This window comes from Tachysurus vachellii, chromosome 11 (assembly GCF_030014155.1).
Source record: "Tachysurus vachellii isolate PV-2020 chromosome 11, HZAU_Pvac_v1, whole genome shotgun sequence".
NCBI classification, from domain to species: domain Eukaryota; kingdom Metazoa; phylum Chordata; class Actinopteri; order Siluriformes; family Bagridae; genus Tachysurus; species Tachysurus vachellii.
Window position 1 is genome coordinate 16,158,510 of NC_083470.1, and position 24,881 is coordinate 16,183,390.

The 24,881-nt window shown below is 40.0% G+C and overlaps 1 protein-coding gene across 2 annotated transcripts; it reads right to left on the reverse strand.

Moving 5' to 3' along the window:
* Nucleotides 1-681: 681 nt before the first annotated feature.
* On the reverse strand, nt 682-23,711 carry snap29 (synaptosome associated protein 29). Of its 2 annotated transcripts, none has more exons than XM_060882169.1 (6): nt 23,609-23,711; nt 20,441-20,709; nt 1,931-2,127; nt 1,690-1,775; nt 1,312-1,407; nt 682-1,175 (listed from the first exon to the last, which is right to left on the reverse strand). In XM_060882169.1, the coding sequence occupies exons 2-6, from the start codon at nt 20,672-20,674 to the stop codon at nt 1,015-1,017; spliced, it is 774 nt and encodes a 257-aa protein (XP_060738152.1). In that variant the 5' UTR covers nt 20,675-20,709; nt 23,609-23,711; the 3' UTR covers nt 682-1,014. The 2 variants fall into 2 exon arrangements, with proteins under 2 accessions (XP_060738152.1, XP_060738153.1); XM_060882170.1 differs by having other exon boundaries at nt 23,513-23,620.
* Nucleotides 23,712-24,881: the final 1,170 nt, after the last annotated feature.

Here is a 24,881-nt window from a genome sequence, read left to right on the forward strand (position 1 = left end):
GAGTTTGCATGTTCTCCCCGTGCCTCGGGGGTTTCCTCCGGGTACTCCGGTTTCCTCCCCCGGTCCAAAGACATGCATGGTAGGTTGATTGGCATCTCTGGAAAATTGTCCGTAGTGTGTGATTGCGTGAGTGAATGAGAGTGTGTGTGTGCCCTGCGATGGGTTGGCACTCCGTCCAGGGTGTATCCTGACTTGATGCCCGATGACGCCTGAGATAGGCACAGGCTCCCCTTGACCCGAGGTAGTTCAGATAAGCGGTAGAAAATGAATGAATGAATGAATGAATGAATATTTGAAACAGTACAATGTTTTGGGCTAAGGCTTCGGCATTACTACTTGATTTGTCAGCAGCTCATTGGTTCTGTTTTTCTTTATTAAGTCATTCTATGCTCACTATGTTTTTTGTTTTCACACAATTCTGTGTAAACTCGAGCGAATGTAGAGTGTGACGAATTCATAAATCCAGTCTTTAAATCTCTTCTGTGCATCTCAGCATGCAGAAAACATCAAAACCTAAGTTGGATGGTCTACAAGAGCAGAACAAATGGGATTTTACTCCTGTCAAACCCACAAAAGTAGCTGTCCCAACAACTATATTTAGACTTTTGTTGTAAGTAAGCTTCAAGTAAGCAGGACTGAGAAAAGTCTTGTTTGATAGTGATCATATCAAAAAACACTGAATGTAGTGCAATGAAAGAATTAAAGTTTATTTATCATTATGGTATAAAATAAGTATTTTTCATTTACTGCAACAAGTTCTTGTCAAAGTTTATTTTTGTAGAGACCATATACTCTGAAATGCTTTTCACAGAATAACCACAGATTAGGCCATAGGTTTGATGTGATCTGGTACAGAGGGAGTTACATTCCAGTTACATTCCTGCATATACCACTGTAATATTGTGGGGATACTTACTAATTAATTTGGTAAAACTGTTAATCTGGCTATTAATCAAAAAATATTGTAGTGTACAAGAATGTACTACTAATGAGATGATACTGGAATCTTTAGACTCATTTTAGATTTCTGATTTGGTGGTTGGTAGAGCTTATCTTGCCTTCCATTGAGTCCACTTTATTTAGCAGAGAATCCAGTGAGACATCTTGATCATCAATCTCTGCTTGCAACCCCAGGCCCAAATTCTTCAGTCTGCTCAAACCCTTTGACATCTCATCTTAATGATTCACACACACATGCACACGCACACACAGAGACACACACCATTTGAAAAATTTGCACAAAGTTGGTCAATTCAACCAAGAAATTTAGTTTTGTACATTCATCATCTTATTTCTTAATTAATTTCCCACCTAAGTTATTGTCCAGATGCTGATGAACAGCGTTCAAGTGTGTATTCTTCGAGTATCCATTTTGGGACGATTCATCAAATGAAGCTCCAAACAATTCTACTCCAAACATGAGATGATGTTTCAGTTTATTAAATGATTAAATTATGCATTTAAGACATGTGCACTCTAATATATAATCACACACACAGATAAGCATGACAGGACTTCAGGTAAAGAATATTATTTGCATAAAGATTGATTACAGATACCCAGATAGTGAAGGACAAATAGCTCAAAAGATTTAATATGGCTCAAAGCTGCATTTATATCTGTATTTGCACATTGATGAAATAACAGAACCACCTGAGAAGCAAATGAGAAGAAAAACCAGATGCTTACCAGATGTGTCCCGTTTCCTGAGATTGGGATGGCTGGCCTCATATTTACCTTCATGTTCCTTGCTTTCTGCTAGTGCATTCTGTAATCTAACCAGTAGTCCACATATATTATTATTAGATGTCTAGTGTTTGTAGATTACAGTGTAGACTACAGTGAGCTAAACTTTTATAGCTTTTCTAACATATATGTCATTGCTTGACCATAATGAATAAATGTATCTTTAAATAAATGTACTTTGTACCTGTTGGTGGCCTCATAGACAGGTGGCTGTTCCTTCTGTGGTGGCCTTGGCACAGAATCTCTCTTAAAGTAGTTTACCAAACCTCCCCATACACTTTTAATAGAGTTTAAGTGCCTTTGACTAGTCTTCATTTCCTGTGTCATATCATCAACCATTCTCTCTGCCCTCTTCAAGGCCTCACCCTGACGAATCAACTCCTGTTTAGAGAAAAAGACAAATTACAAACACATATATAGACTATATGGCTAAGTATGTGGACACTTGAGCGCATTGATACAAAGGGGGCCTTCCCAAAACTGTAGCAACAACACTGTATTCACACAATTGTTTAGACTGTCTAAAACTGTAGCTTTAAGATTTCTTTAAGATCTTTTCACTGCAAATAAAGGGTACAAATGTATTTTTAATAATAGCAATGCCCCAGTGAGTAATGACATGGATTTCCACGGTTGATGTTTAAGAATTGAGAATTCATGCGAATATCACTTATACAGTAAGAAAAAGAATTATTTGTTCCTCTGCTGATTTTGTCTGTTTGCCGACCGACAAAGAAACAATCAGTCTATAATTTTAATGGTAGTTTTATTTTAACAGCGAGAGACAGAATAACAACAAAAAATCCAGAACACATTCAAAAAGTTTTAAATTGATTTGCAATTTAATGAGTGAAATAAGTATTTGATCCCCTATCAATCAGCAAGATTTCTTGCTCTCTTAAAAGGAGTCTTCCTAATCTCAGCTCGTTGCCTTATAAAAGACACCTGCACACTGAAACAATCAATAAATCAGATTCCAATCTCTCCACCATGGCCAAGACCAAAGAGATGTCCAAGGATGTCAGGGACAAGACTGTAGACCTACTCAAGGCTGTAATGAGCTACAAGACCATAGCCAATAAGCTTGGTTAGAAGGTGACAACAGTTGGTGCCATTATATGCAAATGGAGAAACACATTTGCATATAACCTTGTGGAGTTTAATGATAAGAATGGTGAGAAATCAGCCCAAAACTACATGGGAGGATCTTGTCAATGATCTCAACTGGAGCCATAGTCACCAAGAAAACAATTGGTAACACACTATGCCATAAAGGAATGAAATCTTAACCACATTCGCCCCTTTTCCACCGAGGCAGTTTGAGTGCTGGTTCGGAGCCAGAGCCTAATTTAGAACCAGTTCTTTCTGTTTCGACAGCAAAAGCACCGGCTCTGAACCAGGAAAAGTGGTTCTTAAGTAGCACCAAAACGTTGCTGGTCTAGACTTAAGAACCGCTTGCGTTAGGGGCTGTGGGCGGGGCTAGTGTTAGCGCATTTGATAATGTACCTTAAGTATACTAATGTTTAATACACTTTTACTTTACCGCGATATGATACATTATCAGCACACATGATAGTAGGTAGCTACATGCTAAGGCTAAATTTTTTCTGTGTTAATGATAAAATAACGTTATGTACTTTCTCGATTACAACCTCCGTTTATACGGATTACATGGAGTTGCACGTACACGTTGGATTTGCCGCGTTTGGATGTTAATGTAGGTTCACAAAGCCATGAGCATTAACAGTAAAGCAACATCTGCCATTGTTGATGTGTTTGTGTTTGCTGCTGCTGCGCTAACATTGCTGGCACACGTGACACGTATACAGTGACGTCAGACTCGGCAACTTTGAACCAGCACCAGTGCTAGCTCTGAACCAGCACCCGGTTCTTTTTGGTGGAAAAGGGGCAATTAAGGACCTGTAGTGGCCTAGTCAGTCTCCAGACCATAATCCCATAGAAAAGCTGCGGACAGAGCTGAGGGGTCGAGTTGCCAAACTTCAGCCTCGAAACCTTATTTCAAATTTAAATTTATTTGTATAGCACTTTTAACAATTGATATTGTCTCAAAGCACCTGTACAGAACATAAACATAAAACAAAAGGTTAATATAATTTTTTTAACATAATAAAAAAATTCAAGATTAATATTAGATACTGAATATTTAAATGTGTTTGTATTTATCCCCAATGAGCAAGCCTGAGGTGACTGAGGCAAGGAAAAACTCCCTTGGATGGTAAAGGAAGAAACCTTGAGAGGAGATAGAATCAAAGGGGAAACCCATCCTCATTTGGGTGACACTGGAGGGTGTGATTATAAATATACGCTAATTCTATATACATTCCAACAAATGTTCTATTGATTAGGAGGTTGTTGTCCATAAAGACCACATGTAGTTGGCATCTGCTGTTAGTATGTCTGAATACTTCATGAAGCAGAGTCCAACTGTAGCTGGTAAATCTCTGTAGATATCTCAGGATATTCACATGATTGGCCTCATCTCAGTGAGGGTCCAAAATCTTGGATGGTACAATTTATGGATGCCTCCAGATGGGTAGAAAGAGAGAAGCAGTGGAGAGGAATCAGCATATCTGCTGTTCATAGTATTAGCAAGCACTAGATGATGATGTGCATGTACAAGATTATGGGAGGTATTGTGTACATGTCTGATTAGAGAGATATGTTTTTAATCTACATTTAAACCGGGAAAGTGAGTCTATCAGGAAGACTATTCCAATGTTTGGGAGCTAAATATGAAAAGGCTCTACCACCGTTAGTTGATTTTGATATTCTTGGAACTAGTCAAGTCAAGACAAGTCAAGAAGCTTTTATTGTCATTTCAACTATATAGCTGTTGCAGTACATAGTGAAATGAGACAACATTTCACTGGGACCATGGTGCTACATAAAACAAAGACAGAGGACTTAAGTAAGTAGTCCCAGCCACATAAAGTGCATCTGTGCAACCTGGTGCAAACAGTGCAAGACAAGACAAAAAGACAGAAAGACAGACAGTGCAAAAGACAGTGCAAACAAAAAATACATGACATCACACAAAAGACAATACACAAAAGACAATAAAGAAAAACAGTGACGACCAGTGTAAATACTGTATGTTCAATCAACGTTGTGTGTGCAGAAATACTGGAATGAACAGAGCATGAGGTAATGTAAAGTATTGTGCAAAACAGCAAACAACTGAATTGTGAGACAGCATGTGCAAAGAGCAAAAAACTGTGCAAAACACCATGTAAACAGTTTGATGGATGTATAATGGAAGTGTGTGTAATTGGTGTAGGTAAACAGTTTGATGGATGTATATTATTATATTAACAGTTGCATGAGGTAATGTTTGCTGTTTTGCACAATACTTTACATTACCTCATGCAACTGTTAATATAATATTATACATCCATCAAACTGTTTACCTACACCAATTACACACACTTCCATTATACATCCATCAAACTGTTTACATGGTGTTTTGCACAGTTTTTTGCTCTTTGCACATGCTGTCTCACAATTCAGTTGTTTGCTGTTTTGCACAATACTTTACAACTGAATTGTGAGACAGCATGTGCAAAGAGCAAAAAACAGTGTGCAAAACACCATGTAAACAGTTTGATGGATGTATAATGGAAGTGTGTGTAATTGGTGTAGGTAAACAGTTTGATGGATGTATAATGGAAGAATGTGAAGTTGGTGTAGGTGAACTACCAGAAGTCCTGAGTTTTGTGAACTCAGAGAGCATGAAGGACTGTAGCGTGTTAGAAAACTGGTTAGATACATGGGAGCTAAACCATTTAGAGCCTTGTATGTAAGTAGCAGCAGTTTATAATCAATTCTAAACTTGACAGGTAGCCAGTGTAGTGATGATCAAAGTGTTATATGACCATATTTTCTAGTTCTTGTAAGAAGTATAACTTTTGGACTAAATGTAGCCTATTTATTGAAGATGCAAGACAAACACCTAGTAATGCACTACAATAGTCCACTCTGGAGGTCATTAATGCATGAACTAGCTTCTCAGCATCAGATAAATATAGGATGTTTCTTAGCTTGGCAATATTTCTAAGGTGGAAGAAGGCTGTATTTGTAATACGGGCGATATCAAAAGACAATTTCCTGTCTAATATAACACCCAGGTCTTTCACTGTTGAGCTAATGGTTACAGTACATCTATCTAAATGGAAGTTGAATTGTCAGAGCTTCTGTGTACTGGTTTTTGGACCAATAAGTAGCATTCCACTAAGAATAGTGGAAGCTAGGCTAAGAAAGGAAGTGGATATTTGTGAGCAACAGTATGACTTAATGCCCAGAAAGAACAACACTGATGCAAATTTTTTGCTCTGAAATATTAATGAAGAAGTACAGATATGGTCGGAAGGACAAAGCGTATGACAAAGCATATGACAGGTGCAGAGAGAGAGGGTGCAGAGAGAGAAGCTATGATACTGTATGAGGATGTCAGGAGTGGCAGAGAAGTATGTCAGATTAGTATAGGATATGTTTGAGAGGAATATGACAACAGTGAGATGTGCTCTAGGTCAGACAGAGGAGTTCAAGGTGGAGGTGGGGCTACATCAAGGATCAGCTTTTAATCCCTCCTTGTTTGCTATGGTGATGGACAGTTTGACAGATGAATTCAGACAGGAATCTTTGTGGACAATGTTGTTTGTGGATGACATTATGATCTGTAGTGAGAGTAGAGAGCAGGTGAAGGAACACCTAAAAAGGTGGAGGTCTACTCTGGAAAGAAGAGGAATGAAAGTCAGTCACAGTAAAACAGAATACATGTGTTTGAATAAGAGGGAGGGAAGTAGAACAGTGAGGTTACAGAGGGCTGAGGTCAAGAAGGTTTTTGAAGTAAGCTGTCCAGTGTGACAGGTAATGTGGAAAAGATTTGAAGAGGCATGTGCAGGCGATTTGGAGTGGGTGGAGAAAAGTGAAAGAAGTGTTGTGTGACATGTGTCAGCAAGAATCAAAGGAAATGTGTACAACACAGGAGTGAGACCAGTTATGCTGTATGGGTGAGAAACTATAGCATTGATGCCATTTATGAGAATGAATGGTTTCCAGGACCTCTAAATGAAACTACAGACTGGCAACATACATTTCAGACCGATCAATTAATAAGAGCTTAGATACAATTCAGCCATGAACAGCAAACTCTATGTAGTGTTATAGTAAGTGTGCCTCATATCTCAATGACTTAAATGAAATGAACTAAAATTCCATAATCCATGGCACAAGTTCTTTCAAGTCAACATTGGTAAACTATATCTTAATATACCATCATTTATATACAGGGGAATCATCATGCTGAAACAGGATTGAGCTTGGAACCCTTTGTTTCAACAAAAGAAAATCTTAATGTTACAGCAAATAAAGACAATCTAAACAATTGCATATTTCAAATTTTGTGTTTTAAACTTTGAGAAAGACTCACATTTGCATGTTATGGTCACATCTATGCATGTGATGGTATTAAATTTTTGTTGTGATAATTGAATAAGCTTTTAACAGGGTATAAGGTATACTACTTCTACTAATAAAGAAATACGTTTCCAGACATTTTTGAAGCATTTCAAAATACCCAAAATATTTCCAAACATTTGAATTTACCCTTTGTAAAGGTGAATAAATCAGCAAAGTTCCTTTCTGTCATGCTTCTTTTCCATGGGGAGATTATATTAGAATTTGCATTCCTCTTTTATGCATCATAAATGCAATATAATCTTGGTTCATGGAAAAGAAGCTAATGTGCATTCTAAAATCTAAATTCTGATCTATAATTATTAAGAGTATTTTGAAGTGCCAACAATAATCATACAGTGCATATTAATTACATTGATAGACCAGTTTATCGAATACAGGCACATGTCTAATCAGGTGCCCCCATACTTTCGAAATAATGTGTATGTACTAAAGTACTTGTTAGCTCTTATTATGATCATAGTAGGTTCTTGTCGCTGGGAATTTGATAAAATTTAGTAGACATGTATAAGCCCCTCGGATGGGTACTGTTCAGCATACCTTATATGATTAAAACTAAATTTTATAGATATCGTGCTGATTCTAGGGAAAACATTTGTAGAGACTCCTCCATGCAGAACATTTCAATCTGTTATACAGATTGGTTGATTTGGATTACCTACACTCACTCACTCACTCATTTTCTACCGCTTATCCGAACTACCTCGGGTCACGGGGAGCCTATCTCAGGCGTCATCGGGCATCAAGGCAGGATACACCCTGGACGGAGTGCCAACTCATTGCAGGGCACACTGTAACAGTGTCATGAACTGTACAGGGTTCCATGGTTGAAGTTTTTCATCCTGACCACCAGGGGGTTCTAGGTGCTCCCTGGGTGTGATTAAAAGGTGAGAAGGTAGTAGAGCAAGATAGAGGACAGCATGGTGTGCCTTGTGTTCCTTCTCTGCCCTGAGAGACCATCCTGGTTGAGAAACTTAATTGTTTGCTGCTCAATTAAGGATTTTTGGTTTATGGACTACACTTCTTGTACGTCAACGCATGCTATGGGAATAATTTGGAGGTGCTGTCATTATAGAAGAGCCTGATGTGCCACGTCATATGGGACATTTCTTGCATTATGTCTGGACTTTACCATAAGTACAAGTATTGTTTTCATTTATAAAACTTGTTGTGCTTTCTTATTTTTCCTTTTTCTTTGTTGTTATTTGTTTATTTTTTTTTGTAATTGTTTGTACTTATGAATGGTCAAAATAGAATCTCTGAAGGATTGAGTCCTTGATAAATGTGGATTGTGCATGTCTTATGTTTGCATACCAAAATAACCTGAGTATTGTGTGAAATAATACAGTTGATCCCTCCCTCAACTTAGTATAGCTGGTTTGTTTGTTCGAGAGACAGGGAATCTGTTATAGATGGCGCCCGAACAGGGACAGATCTGTATTTATTCTTAACTACTTTGATATGCAAAATAAGAAATGGAAGACTTAGGTCCTGATGAGAAGGATGAGAGCATGCCCAATCCTGATTTTACGGCTGGTCCATTTGTGACTCGTAGAGAACCTGTTAAAGAGCTCGTACATACATTGAGTGAGCTGTATATTAATTCTGAAGAGGATGATTCCATTGCAGATGCAGAGCTACAACCTCGCTCTATAATGCCTCTACCACCTGATGAAAAGGAAGAAGTTGACTTGAACTTGTCCCTACATGCAGCAATAGAGGAATTAAAAGGACGAGTTGTCAACCTGGAGAAATGCACTGCAGACTGTATTCAGAAGGTGAGCCAGTGTTGTTTGCAAGCTGATCTTGATGTTCAATGTGGATCTCTGGAGGAAAGGCTGGCATATCTCATTGAGAGGAAATGTGACCGAGTTAAAAAAATATTAGAATTGAGTATACAAGATCTGGGGAAGTCTATGCTTGACTGTTTAAAAAGGAGAGATCTACAGATTGATAACAAGCTAAGATCCTGGGTACCAGCCACATCAACTCCAGTATCTACACTCACTCCTGAGCAGTACACAACAATTACACGTCAAGGTGAGAGGAAGACCCATGCATCTCAGCATCTCTCAGTCAACACTGAATCTGTACCTGCACCCACGTATCTGCCCCCTGTAAAAGTAGAGTTTCCCAGTTTTGGAAGTGATGCAGAGATCGATCCTGTGTCTTTTATCGAACGGTGTGAAGAGTATTTGGCCATTCGACCCTTGAGTGACACTGAAATTCTCGCTTCTCTTACTTCAGTATTGAAGGGTACAGCAAAAGATTGGTGGTTAGCAGAGAAGAGGACCGTATTGACATGGCAACAGTTTAAGGTAATCTTTCTCCGCTCATTTTTAAATGATGATTATGAGGCTGAGGCTGAAAGAAGGCTTCTGGAGAGGAAACAAGGAGCTAAGGAGAGTATACGTGATTTTGCATTCCATTATAGAGCATTGTGTCTAAGATGGAAGAAGGACATGTCCGACAGAGAGATGGTGCAAGCCATATTACGAAACTGCAATCCTCGTCTGGCAAGCCTGTTGCGGGGAACAGTAAGGGACGTAACTGAATTGGTAAGGATAGGGACCCAAATAGAAAGAGATTTTGAAGAATCCAAGCGATATTGGAGCCATGCCAATTCTGAGATTCAGAAGAAAAGATCTCCTAGCGAGAAAGATACCGTCCATAGGTCGACCCATGCTAGCACCCGAGTAGTTCAGTCTATTTCATTTCCCAGTCAATCTGAGTTGAAAATGGTGACTTTACCCATACTACTAAGAGGACGGTACTTTCAGGCAATGGTGGATACAGGGAGCACCCTGTCTCTGATTCAAGAGTCCTGCTGGAATCAGCTGAAAGGACAAGAGCAGTGGAACCCAAGCAAAGGACAAACAGTCATGTTAGCCAATGGTCAAATGTATTCTGCCATAGGCATGTCTAACTGGGAATGTGAGCTGCAAGGACAAAAACTCAAACTGACATTGTATGTGTTAAGAGATTCAGATCTGACAGTACCAATAATTCTGGGCATGGATTTTTTAACTTCTGCCGGGATTATGCTTGATTTCCGAAGGGCCCAATATGGCATAGTTTCCCAAGAGGAAAACCAGAGTGAGAAGTTTCCCCTCTTGCCAGTTAAGTCCTTCTCCAACCTTTTGCTTTCCTTTTATCTGGCTTTGCCTGGTGGAGAAGTATCATCAGAAGTCTTGTTGATTGTTCAACAACTAGCATTCAAAGCTGATACCACCTCAGAGTTCCAGAATCACTTGAAGAAGTTGATGAGTGAATGGCCTACGGTGTGCACAAATAAGGTAGGACATTATTCAGTAATCAAGCACTGCATCAACACTGTAGATGAAGTTCCTCTCCGTAGGAGAGCATATCGTGTATCGTTGGAGAAACAACAATTCATTGACAAAGAGATTAAGGAGATGTTAGCCAATAATATAATACGACCTTCTAACTCCCCATGGGCTTCACCTGTTGTTATTGTTCCTAAGAAAGACGGTGGATCTAGGTTTTGTGTAGACTTCCGAGGATTGAACTCAAAAACTTATTTGGATGCTTATCCGATGCCCCACATCCAGGATATTTTGGGATCTTTACATGGAGCAAGAGTTTTCAGCACTTTAGATCTCAAAAGTGGATATTGGCAGGTGGAGTTGGAGCCTGAGAGCATACTTAAAACTGCTTTTGTGACATCTTCAGGGCTATTTGAGTTCTTACGTCTACCGTTTGGCCTCAAGAATGCCGCAGCCTCATTTCAGCGTTTAATGGAATGTGTACTGAGAGAAGTCAAGGGAAAGTGCTGCTTTGTATATATTGACGATATTGTGGTATACTCAAAGGATGAGAATGAACACCTGCTGCACCTCAGTCAAGTTTTTAGCTGTCTTCGTCAAGCTGGGCTGACTTTAAACCTTAAAAAGTGCGACATGATGCAAAGGTCTCTAACTTTTTTGGGTCATGTGATCTCAGGAGAAGGCATTAAAACGGATCCTGCTAAGATAGCATCAGTGAGTCAATTTCCAGTGCCTCAATCTTTGAAAGATGTGCAAAGGTTTTTAGGACTTGCTGGGTGGTATCACCGATTTGTACCACGATTCTTTGAAAAAGAAGGGAGCCACTTGGGCTTGGACCGAGTCCTGTCAAGAAGCATTTGAAACTATCAAGAATGATCTAACTCAAACCCCTGTCCTGATTTCCCCAGACTTTTCTCGACCATTCAAAGTGCAGACAGATGCCAGCGAGAGAGGACTAGGAGCAGTTCTGACTCAAGACATAGAAGGCGAAGAGCATGTTATAGCTTATGCTTCACGCTTACTTCAGGGAGCTGAAAAGGCATACTCTGTGTCTGAGAAGGAGTGCTGTGCTGTTTTGTGGGCTGTGGAGAAGTGGAGGCCTTATTTGGAGGGTAGACCCTTCGAAGTTATAACTGATCATGCAGCGTTGACTTGGGTTTTTAATCATCCCAAACCCTCATCAAGATTGACCCGATGGGCTATACGGCTGCAGGAGTTCGAATTTACAGTTAAGTACCGAAAAGGCCAATGCAATGTGGTCCCAGATACATTATCCCGGAGTCTGGAAGATGCTGCGGTTGTGAACATGGTGAGGCAAGTAAAGACTGCTAGTTCAACAGTAACACCCTCAAGCCTGCCAGTGGATTGGGATGAAATTGCCAAAGCTCAGCAAGAAGATGCTGAAATAAAGGAACTAATCAATAAGGCCCTTACACAAACCGATAGCGATCTCTCAAGAATTCATTATGTTGTAAGGAATGGCTTTTTATTTCGTAGTGTGCCAGATGGACAGAAGGGGCAGAAATTTCAGCTGATGGTACCAGAAGTCTTGCGCAAAGAATTCTTGAAATATGCCCACGATAATCCTTTGAGTGGTCATTTTGGTCGACTCAAAACCCTTCTGAGATTGCTTGATATGGTGTATTGGCCCAGTTTACGCTCTGATGTTTGGAAGCACTGTAAAGAGTGTCAAGTGTGCCAGATGTACAAACCCTCAATCTCCAAGTTGTCTGGTTACTTGCAGAATACCCCAGTGGTGGAGACAGGATATATGATAGGAGTGGACCTAATGGGACCTTTTCCTAGGAGTCCAAGGCAGAATGAGCATCTTTTGGTGATCGTAGATTACTGCTCAAAATGGGTTGAGTTGTTCCCTCTACGTGTAGCCAAAGCACCACAAATAGCTCATATTCTGGTAAATGAGATCTTCACTCGATGGGGTACCCCAGTCTATTTAGTTTCTGATAGAGGAGCACAATTTACCTCACACCTCTTGAATTTAGTGTGCAAGCAGTGGGGAGTAACCCAAAAACTTACTACTGCCAGTCATCCACAAACTAATCTCACTGAGCACATTAACCGCACACTCAAAACTATGATAGCCTCCTACGTCAACGAACATCATCGTCATTGGGATCGCTGGCTTGCAGAATTCAGGTTTGCCATTAATACAGCCTGGCAAGAATCCACTAGATTCACACCTGCTGAAATTGCTTTAGGGCGAAAACTAAAAGGACCTGTAGAGCGTGCCTTGTCAAGTCCACCTGATCCCAGCAATCCTGCGTATGCTGTGCTGGAACGATATGGGAACCTAATAAAGTCAGTGAAGGAGAATGTGGAGCAAGCTCAAAGAAAGCAAGGGCGCTATTATAACCTTCGTAGAAAGTATGCTCATTATCAGGTTGGGGAGTTGGTATGGGTGCGCTCTCATCCCTTGTCACAGGCTAGTGAAGGTTTCATGTCTAAACTAGCTGCCAAGTGGAAAGGTCCAGCTAAAATTTTAAAGTGTCTAGGTCCAGTTAATTGTTCTGTTGCATTTTTAGATGACCCTGATCATCCAGACACTTTTCATGTACAGAACTTAAAGCCTTATCATGGTTATGTTAAGCCTTCCACTGAGGGGAAGGGTATGTATCAGTGTCATGAACTGTACAGGGTTCCATGGTTGAGGTTTTTCATCATGACCACCAGGGGGTTCTAGGTGCTCCCTGGGTGTGATTAAAAGGTGAGAAGGTAGTAGAGCAAGATAGAGGACAGCATGGTGTGCCTTGTGTTCCTTCTCTGCCCTGAGAGACCATCCTGGTTGAGAAACTTAATTGTTTGCTGCTCAATTAAGGATTTTTGGTTTATGGACTACACTTCTTGTACGTCAACGCATGCTATGGGAATAATTTGGAGGTGCTGTCATTATAGAAGAGCCTGATGTGCCAGGTCATATGGGACATTTCTTGCATTATGTCTGGACTTTACCATAAGTACAAGTATTGTTTTCATTTATAAAACTTGTTGTGCTTTCTTATTTTTCCTTTTTCTTTGTTGTTATTTATTTATTTTTTTTGTAATTGTTTGTACTTGTGAATGGTCAAAATAGAATCTCTGAAGGATTGAGTCCTTGATAAATGTGGATTGTGCATGTCTTTATGTTTGCATACCAAAATAACCTGAGTATTGTGTGAAATAATACAGTTGATCCCTCCCTCAACTTAGTATAGCTGGTTTGTTTGTTCGAGAGACAGGGAATCAGTTATAACACACACACTCTCATTCACTCATGCAATCACACACTACGGACAATTTTCCAGAGATGCCAATCAACCTACCATGCATGTCTTTGGACCGGGGGAAGAAACCGGAGTACCCGGAGGAAACCCCCGAAGCACGGGGAGAACATGCAAACTCCACACACACACAAGGCGGAGGCGAACCCCCAACCCTGGAGGTGTGAGGTGAACGTGCTAACCACTTATCCACCATGCCCTGGATTACCTACAGTATTTCAATAAATTTAAATAAAAAAGTGAAATGACCATTAATACAAACTTAACAATTTGTGTAGCCTAAAAATAAATCATTCAAACATGCATGCATGAAAAAAGAAAACATTAAATCCTCAAATAACCTTAGATTGCAGTTATTTGAAGACGTTAAATTTATGGAACTAAACAAGCCAGAAAAAACTTCTACCAATTTAATGTCTGAGCCTATCTGAAGAACCTGTCTGATTATCTGAAAGGGGTAATCATAAAAATCCTTGACAAACTCCTGATTTAAGACCACAGGCAAAGGACAGAAGACAGGCTCAAGAGAATGCTCCTCAGGTGAAATCTGAGAACCAAAAGGCAGGGCTGTACCTTGTCATTTCTCCTGGTCACATAAAGTTCCCCGTGCTCTTACCACTATTCATACATTCTGCAGAACCCATCTTTGAAAAAATGCTTATATTACAACTACTAAAAGTAGTTAAAAAATAAAAAATAAATACTTTAAATTATGCATGGTAGTTGGTAAAATATATGCAGTATAGGTTTTAATTTCCTGCCATATATTTATCATGCCACTTCATTATTATGCTTCATATTATGATCATTTAAAAATGATTAATGAGTGTGTTTAGAACAGCAATCAATGCCGAAGTTCTAACTTTACCTTGGGGGAAAGTTGGAAAGCAAATAACTCAGCGACTAAAATGTTAATTAGGGTCAGAGTTGGAGTATATGGCTTACATCCCACCCTAAACTATGAGTAAATATTTTTGATTTGGCCTAGGCAGAAGAGGTTAAAAACCTGTGATGCCAATGATCAATTTGAGTCACCAAGAGTAAAACTGAGTACACTGGATCGGTTCACACACCCAGACTCCCAGCCTTTGCAACATCATGAACCGTCGCTTCACTCCTCAGGTGCTCTTCTGAAATTCACCTACGAAATGCCACTGGGCATGTGTTCATTGTTTTACCAAGATGAAAATTCAAACCTGACCTGGCCAGTGAACCAGTGTTCCCAGTGTTCTAATCACTTGCCTAATAATTGTCCACACAGTGTAGAAGTGAGTCTCTCTAGAATACATGTTAGCCAAGGAAGGCCCACTTGTTCACTATAGAGAATTCACACCCAAATGTGTCTCTACCAAAAGGTGAAAAAGAGAAGTGAAAAGATTTAGTAATGGAGAAACTAAAATGTGTGAAATCTGATGATTGGAAGCACAGTTCCAGTGAAGAAACTAAAGCCTATTGTATGTCCTTGAACTGGATAGCTCTGGGCAACAGGAAAAGATGATGTAGGTCTGATGAAAACCTACACAAATAACACCTAAATCAGATTACAGGCCTTGTAAGACGCAGTATCCCTTAAACGATTTTCACATACACAAAGTGACCCACAAGTTACAGAGGGTGCCACAATATATGTCATGTCATGCTACATTTGTCATGCTACAGAGGGTGCCAAAATATATGTCATGTGAAGTACTCACCTGTCCAGTTTTCCCTAAAATAAACAAAGTCATATCCATAAAGCGAAGAAACACAAGCACCCAGATGCAGAACGAGTGACTCGCAAGTCATTTCCTGAAGAAAATGTGAATGATGCATGTGGCAAATTCCCCTCATCGTGCTGAGTGTTTTGATATGTCACATGTCCATGTTGTGCTAACATTTTGATTTCGCTAATTGTGGGGGCGGGGCTACACGTGACGTCATCAGAATACCCGCAAGAATCAGAATCTTTCTCAGAATCAGAATCTTTGCCTTACGAGTCAGCACAAAATTGGGTTTTTGGACTGTTGGTGGCGCTAGAGGGCTTTTTTTTAAAAAGGGCTGTTTTTAGTGATTTTGCCGTTATAGCGCCACCAAATTTTAGGATGTTGAATGCATGGAATGCATTGGGGTTGTTTACCATGTTGCTATGGCAACATGGTAAACTCTGATTCTAGAGTTTACCATGTTGCTATGACAACATGGTAAACTCTGATTCTAGAACTGTGTTCGGACTGTGATGTCACAGGATAAAGAAGATTGACAGGAGATGTCCAATGGCAGGGATCTGAAAAGATAGATAGTGGAGCAAAGAGAGAGAGAGAGAGAGAGAGAACAAGAACAAACAATCGCCGCGGTTTTTGAACTGTAACCTCAGTTTGACCTCTTTCACATGTGTCCCAGGTTTGGTGTTGATAGCTCATTTAGTTCTTGAGTTATTGACATTTTAGTAAAACTGGCTCCTCACAGTCCGAACGTTTTGGGGCCCCTTAAGGACACATCAAAATTTCGAGTTTTCAAAGATTATTGTCATTGAGACTCCAGAGAATATTACTGCACTGGATTGGTCTTGATCAGGCGAAAAACCTAGGACTAGTTAGCAAAAGTAGGTTTCGGATAAAATGCACTATAGCAAAAAAATTTGGCGTAGATGAAATCGGAGATATACGTTTTTTAAGTCATGAGCCAAGGATTCCAATGATATAAAGCACTTGAGATTTGGACATACGGTTTGGGAGTTATGGGCACAAACGCGTTGAGGGGCGCTAAAGTGCCCCAAATTGTCCGATTCCGCTGAGACCTTGGCCCTGAGTAACTGTGACCAGTACTACCATCTGACCAAGTTTGAGCTCTCTAGGCCTTACGGTTTGGGCTGCACGATCGTTTCTAGGGCGGAATAATAATAATAATAATAAAAATCCTAACAAAAACAATAGGTTTCCAGCGCTTCGTGCTTGAACCCTAATAATAATAATAATAATAATAAGAAAACTAACGATAACAATAGGTGTCTACGCCCCTTCGGGGCTTGACCCCTAAATTGACTTCAATGGCGGAAGAAGAAGAGGAAGAAGAAGAAGAAGAGGAAGAAGAGGAAGAAGAGGAAGAAGAGGAAGAAGAAGAGGAAGAAGAGGAAGAAGAAGAAGGATAACAATAGGTGTCTATGCCCCTTCGGGGCTTGACCCCTAATAATAAGAAGAAGAAGAAGAAGAAGAAAACTAACGATAACAATAGGTGTCTATGCCCCTTCGGGGCTTGACCCCTAATAATAATAAGAAGAAGAAGAAGAAAACTAACGATAGCAATAGGTGTCTATGCCCCTTCGGGGCTTGACCCCTAATAATAATAATAATAAGAAGAAGAAAACTAACGATAACAATAGGTGTCTATGCCCCTTCGGGGCTTGACCCCTAATAATAATAATAAGAAGAAGAAAACTAACGATAACAATAGGTGTCTATGCCCCTTCGGGGCTTGACCCCTAATAATAATAATAAGAAGAAGAAGAAGAAGAAAACTAACGATAACAATAGGTGTCTATGCCCCTTCGGGGCTTGACCCCTAATAATAATAAGAAGAAAACTAACGATAACAATAGGTGTCTACGCCCCCTAATAAAAACAAAAAACAAATATAGCTGCAAGCAGCGATACCGGGGTCAAGCCGATCAGATGCGCTCAGAACATGTCTCTGATGAACCATACCAAGTTTCGTAGCGATATGGCATTGCATTCGTAAAATGTGTGTGTGTGTGTGTGTGTGAGAGTGTGTGTCTCTGTGCGTCTGTGTGTGTGTGTGAGTGCGTGTGTGTGCATGTCTGTGTGTCTGTGTGTGTGTGTGTGTGTGTGTGAGTGTGTGTGTGTGAGTGTGTGTTTGAGTGTCTGTGTGTCTGTGTGTGTGTGTAAATGTGTGTAAGTGTGTTCCTCGTATGTGAAAAAAGCGCATCTGATCGGCTTGACCCCGTGTGTGTGTGTGTGTGTGTGTGTGCGAGTGTGTGTGTGTATGTGTCTCTGTGCGTCTGTGTGTGTGTGTGTGCATGTCTGTGTGTCTGTGTGTGTGAGTGAGTGTGTGAGTGAGTGTCTGTGTGAGTGTCTGTGTGAGTGTCTGTGTGAGTGTCTGTGTGAGTGTCTGTGTGAGTGTCTGTGTGAGTGTCTGTGTGAGAGGGTGTGTGTGTGTGAGTGAGTGTCTGTGTGTGTGAGTGTCTGTGTGTGTGAGTGTCTGTGTGTGTGAGTGTCTGTGTGTGTGAGTGTCTGTGTGAGTGTGTGAGTGTCTGTGTGAGTGTGTGAGTGTCTGTGTGAGTGTGTCTGTGTGAGTGTGTGTGTGTGTGTGTGTGAGAGTGTGTGTGTGAGAGTGTGTGTGTGAGTATGTGAGTGTGAGTAAGTGTGTGTGTGTAAATGTGTGTGTAAATGTGTGTGCAAGTGTGTGTGTGTTCCTCATAAAGACCTTTCTGATTCTGATTCTGATTTTGCAAGAATTTTGGGGGTCAAGCCGAGCAGATGTGCTCAGAACATGAGCTGATGAACCATACCAAGTTTCATAGCTATATGGCATTGTATTAGAAAAATACTGAACTTGACGTGAAAATTCAAAATGTGTGTGTGTAAGTGTGTGTAGGTGTGTGTGTGTAAGTGAGTGTGAGAGTGTGTGTGTAAGTGTGTGAGTGTGTGTGTAAGTGTGAGTGTGAGTGAGTGTGTGTGAGTGTCTGTGAGTGAGTGTGAGTGTGTGAGTCAGTGAAGGTGTTTGTGAGTATGTGAATGAGTGTGCGAGTGTGAGCAAGTGTGCGAGTGTGAGTGTGTGTAAGTGTGAGTGTGTGCGAGTGTGAGTGAGTGTGTAACTGTGAGTGTGTGTATGTGAGTGTGAGTGTGTATGTGAGTGTGCGAGTGAGTATGTGAGTGTGCGAGTGTAAGTGTGCAAGTGTGAATGAGTGTGTTTGTGTGTGTGTGTGTGTAAATGTGTGTGTAAGTGTTCCTCGTATGTGAAAACATACTTGGCAATAAAGTGTGTGTGTGAGTGTGTCTGTGTGAGTGTGTATGTGTCTCTGTGTGTGTGTGTGTGTGTAAATGTGTGTTTATGTGAGTATGTGTGTGAGTATGTGAGTGTGCGAGTGTGGAAACTTGGTATGTTTTCATGCGACATGTTCTGAGCGCATCTGATCGGCTTGACCCCGTGTGTGTGTGTGTGTGTGTGTGTGTGTGTGTGTGTGTGTGTGTGCGCGTGTGTGTATGTGTCTCTGTGCATCTGTGTGTGTGTGTGAGAGTGTGTGTGTGTGTGTGTGTGTGTGAGAGTGTGTGTGTGTGTAAATGCGTGTGTATGTGAGTGTGTGTGAGTATGTGAGTGTGCGAGTAAGTGTGTGTTCCTCGTCTGTGTGAGTGTGTGTGTCTGTGTGAGTGTCTGCGTGAGTGTCTGCGTGAGTGAGAGGGTGTGTGTGTGTGTGTGAGTGTCTGTGTGTGAGTGTGTGTGTGTGTGTGTGTGTGTGTGTGAGAGTGTGTGTGTGTGTGTGTGTGTGTGAGAGAGTGTGTATGTGAGTGTGTGTGAGTATGTGTGTAAATGTGTGTGTAAGTATGTGTGTTCCTCGTCTGTGTGAGTGTGTGTGTCTGTGTGTGTGTGTGTGTCTGTGTGAGTGTCTGTGTGTGTGTGTGTGTGTGTGAGTGTCTGTGTGTGTGTGAGAGGGTGTGTGAGTGTGAGAGTGTCTGTGTGTGTGTGAGTGTGTGTGTGAGTGTGTGTGTGAGTGCGTGTGTGAGTGCGTGTGTGAGTGCGTGTCTGTGTGAGTGTGTGTGAGAGTGTGTGTGTGAGTGCGTGTGTGAGTGCGTGTCTGTGTGTGTGAGAGTGTGTGTGTGTGTGTGAGTGTGAGTAAGTGTGTGTGTGTAAATGTGTGTGTAAGTGTATGTGTGTGTGTTCCTCCTAAAGACCTTTCTGATTCTGATTCTGCAAGAATTTTGCCTAAACATACTTGGCAATAAAGACCTTTCTGATTCTGATTCTGATGTTGCAAGAATTTTGCCTCTAGGCCTTACGATTCAGCACAAAATTGGGTTTTTGGACTGTTGGTGGCGCTAGACGGTTTGAGCTAGACACACCAAAGTTGCTACAGTAACTTCTAAGACTGGCCTCTACATGTGTGCCAAATTTCATAACTTTCCTACGTACGGTTCTATGGGCTGCCATTGACTTCAATGGCGGAAGACGGAAGAACAATAATAATAATAATAATAATAATAATAATAATAATAATAATAAAACTAACGATAACAATAGGTGTCTACGCCCCTTCGGGGCTTGACCCCTAATAATAATAAGAAAACTAACGATAACAATAGGTGTCTACGCCCCTTCGGGGCTTGACCCCTAAAAATACTGCCTTTAAGTCATGCAACTTAACTTTCAGAACTAAAAGATTCTAAATCTACAGCTCAGCCATAACATAAGCCTATACTGTCTTCTTGGAATGCTTTGTGGTAATTAAGAGGCAAAAACCATGGACAGGATCTTGGTCCTAGAGGCCATGCATGGTTTCACACCGAGTGCTTTAAGTCTAATATATATATATATATATATATATATATATATATATATATATATATATATATATATATATATATATATATATATATTTACTGTAATTCATTTATGAGAACTTTGGACACAAGGTTTTCTAACCTCTGCTGTCTCTGTCCCGATTTTCTCAGAATCATAGATGAGACCGAGGGAGCGACTGCTGCTGTCCATCGCAGACTGAGCTGTGCGCATAACCTCTTGTTTGAGCTGCCTCTGTCGTCGATCTGCTGGGTTCACTGTGCTTTTTTCTTCATCACAATCATCAAAATGAAAGTCTGCTGCTGGTGTGGCATGATCATCATCGTCTGCAAACGGATTGTGGAAGCTTGGATACATTGCTACCCTCAGGCCAGGTCTGGATTATGCAGAATCTTAAATAAAAAAGAAAAGGAAATAGTAAAACCCTCTGAAAATGGATACATGTGCAATACGCAATATGTATAAGAATGGTCATAAATCTGCTTAACCTTGTTGTCGGTCATTAAATTTTTTTCTGGATCAAAGGCTTCCTAACAGACCGCACAGAGACTATCAGACTGGGGAACTATAACTCCTCATCTCTCACTTAGCACTGGAGCATCACAAAGTTGCAGGCTAAGAGCTCTGCTCTTCTCACTATACACCCATGACTCAGCATACCAACCCACAGCACAATCACAATATAATTGCATTTGCAGATGACACAACTGTGATAGGGCTAACATTAAATGGTGATAAATCTGCCTACAGGGAGGAGGTGGCTGAACTTGGTGCACCAATACCAACTGCGCACTGAACAACTCCAAAACTTAGAAACTTATAATCGACTTCCAGAAACAGAAGCAGCAGCCAGCCTCTCTTGGACGAGTAAAGATAAGGGTAACCACCTTTAAATATCTTGGCACACACATCTCCCAGGACATTACATGGATTGTAAGCCCAACATCCGTGACAGAGAAGCCACATCAGCGGCTGTAATTTTTGAGGATGCTGAGGAAAACCAACCTGTCCCAGAGCTGCTTGCATCCTTTTACCACTGCTCAAACACAAGCTTATATTCTGGTGTGGCATGCTGGTTGCACTGTAGCTAAGAAAAAAGCTCTGCAGAGAGTCATCAACTCTGCACAGCATTCTGTGGAAACTGTACATAGGCTGTTTGTTACACTGTGTAAAATTTCCAGTACAACAGCAGCTCAAACAGGCATTTATAATACCAACATCAAACAATATATGTTTTCCCCTGTCACGTGTTTTAGTTTATTGTTATATGAATAAAGGATGCTTACAGTGAGGAAAAGACATATCTGAACCCCTGCTTATTTTGTATGTTTTTCCAGTGACAAAGAAACAATCAGTCTATAATTTTAATGGTAGGGTTATTCAGAAAAAATTCAGAAAAAAAAATCCAAAAAGTCTGATTCTCATGATCACTGAGGCGAGATCTTGCATGGAGCCCCAGACAGAGGGAGATTGACAGTTATTTTGTGTTTCTTCCGTTTGCTAATTACAATTACTGCACCCAATGTTGTCACCTTCTCACCAAGCCGCTTGGCGATGGTCTTGAAGTGATTTAGTATCTGCGGGAGGTAACTGATAGAGCTGCAAGATTAATTATTTTCTATGCAACGTCACATCTTCATAGAAAATCACAGACATGTGTATCTGGAGGTGACTAGAATTTTTAGAGCACCACTGAGGTTTTATCAGAAGATGGATAAAAACAAACACATATGCAACATATTTAAAAAAAAAAGTAAAATAGTTTAATAAGCCTGTCTAATAACCCTTTAAATAAAATAGCTTAATAAGCCTGTAAAATTGTTCATTACTTGCAATCCCATGAAAATGCTCTCTGCCTTCCTTAAAGGATCTTTATTCAGCACGTTGCCTTTTAAGGTCAGCAAGCATCCTAAAGGACCCTTCTCATCACTTGTTATGTTGGCTTTGTAGAAGCCAACGTTCTGTTTTCCTATTTAAGCTTAGACAAAAATATATCAAGAGTAACTCCTCCTAGGGTTTTCGAGCCACATGCACCAAATTCGGATATGTTGTAGACCCTGGTCTGAAGTTTCTTGCTGTTACTTTTCTAAGCGATCCGAGTACCGGTACTTCCAGTACTAGGTCTCAAAGTGGCCTTTTTTCCCCATAGACTCCCATTATAAATTTGGAGGTTTATAACTTGGCAAGCTTTCGAACTATCTACACCAAACTCTGCCAGCTCCTTTAGGGTGATACTCTGAACAAAGTTTTAAATTGGTGTACCGACTGGCCTTTTGGTTGTGCCACAGCCCCCCCAATATATGCAAAATCAAAAAACATTTTGCAACATGGACATGTGACATATCAAAACACTCAGAACAATGAGGGGAACTTCTTCACGGGTATTCTGATGACGTCACATGATGTCACGTGAAAATAAAGAATTTGCACAACATGAACAAGCTTTCTGTTTACTTGCTTCCAAAAGTAACACTGACCCTTATGTCCACTCGCCTCCAAAAAGCACCGGCCTTTGCCGGAGATCGGCCTTCTCACAAACCAACATACTTTTTTTTTAACTATTCTGTTACATTCTGCATTGTGTTGCACTTCATTTACATATTTACATTCCATTATACATTGATACCCTCTATTTGTATACAAATCCCTGTTTGACCACTGTGCAATAACTTATTTATGCCTATATAGTTCTATCTATATAAATATTTACATACTTATTTATACCTATTCATCATTCACAATAACTGACATTTATTACTACCACCTTGACTGCAACTGTTTCTTTTTTGTTATTACGATTCTTAAAATTGTAGCTTAAACCGAATAAGTGAATTGCACTGTAAGGACTGCTTTAATTTCGCCGTACTCAGTACAGTGACAATAAAAAGAATCTTGAAGAATCTTGGATCTTGAACATCGAATTTCGTCCGAATAGGCCTTTTGCAGTAGAAGAACTACGTTACTAATTTTACTTTGCAGACTTTGTAGTCCGCACGACAACTAGTTTTTACGTAAATAAAAAAACAAAAAGACTGAAAACACTAGTGATACCAATGTATAAATACACGTATATTTTCATGAGTTAAATATAAGTGGATTTCCAGAGCTACTGACGAGTGAAAACAAGCGTACAGGGAAAAAAGATAAGGTTCCCTGTCAACAACCACATGGTGTACACCCAATGTAACGACTTACACTTCACGCAACGACTCCTTCCATGACATTTAAACGACCCTAGTTTCAATAAACATAATGTTACAATACTTAAAAAATACAAAAGGAAGAACCTACCGGGCTACTTCTACTTCGTGGTTTTATTGACGGTTGACAAACAACGATATGGCGCATTACCGCCACCAACTGGTAAGGGGTGTGGATCAGGACTTTGTTTTAATGCAATTTAACAGTGAATATATTATAGTGTAGCAAGATTATATTATATTAAGCAAGAATTCAGCTCTATTAACATTTGACACTATTCCAAATATAATATGGTCTCTAGAAAAAGTAGATAGTGACTGTATTTTTGTTTTCAACCAAAATGACAATTTCCCAAGAAATGTTTGAGTGAATACAAAAAAAAGGTCAGTTGGCCCTATATCAGTTTGGCAAAAAGTACAAATGTTGTGGTCAAAATAAAATCTAAATCTTAAGAATTCCCCTGAAGGATATATACCATTAAATATTTCAAAGTGAATTTTCTTTGCTTTAGGAATCACTGAAAATTCTATATACTGTAATATTTAATATAATAAAATTTTATTTTATATTTTATTAAAATTATAGGACAAAATTACTGTAAAAGTTTGTATGATATATAAAAAATATAATATATAATTTTGAGATAAATGTAGAGCAAATAAATTTATTAGGAATCATGAGTTTTCCACCAAACAAAAAAAATTCCTTGGAATAGCTTTTATAATATGCCCAAATTGTTTATATTCACCCGATAAATTGTAATTTGTACAAAGTTTCCATCTCCATCCATGAAATGAACCACAGACCAAATGCCATTTTCAAGCCAAACAAGATTGAATATCTATTTAAGTCTGGATAAAACAAATCTATTATTAGGGCCCGAGCACTGAATGGTGCGAAGCCCTATTGTTTTTGCTCGGGAGTATTTTTATTTATTTATTAGGGCCTGAGCACCGAATGGTGTGAAGCCCTATTGTTTTTCCTCGGGAGTATTAATTTTTTTTTTTTTTTTTTTCCCCCACACATTGGCCAATTGGGGTCCCTTAACATGCTCGAAAACTCTTGAAATTTTGAACACATGTCAGAGTCGCGCGACACTAGGATTGGACAGAGGTTGGAATACGGGCGTGGCAGGGGGGCTCTGTAGCGCCCCCTGTAATGCAAAAACAAACATTGGTGCACAGATCGGGCAATTATGTACGCAAATGTACGAGAGTTGGTACGCATATAGATCTCATCGACCCGAACAACTTTCGCGCTCTAAACTATGAGCTCCGCCCAACAGGAAGTCGGCCATTTTGGATTGTTTTATAAGTGCATGCGGTGAACTTTTGAATACTCCTCCTAGGGAATTCATGCGATT

Bases quoted from the DNA above. Each gene is read 5' to 3' on its own strand.
- snap29 (XM_060882169.1), bottom strand. From the start codon at position 20,674: ATGTATCCAAGCTTCCACAATCCGTTTGCAGACGATGATGATCATGCC. The intron at 1,776-1,930 runs GTACAAAGTACA...ACTACTGGTTAG, and splicing joins GTCTATGAGGCCACCAACAG to ATTACAGAATGCACTAGCAG. The intron at 1,408-1,689 runs GTAAGCATCTGG...TGTTTGGAGTAG, and splicing joins CAGGAAACGGGACACATCTG to AATTGTTTGGAGCTTCATTT.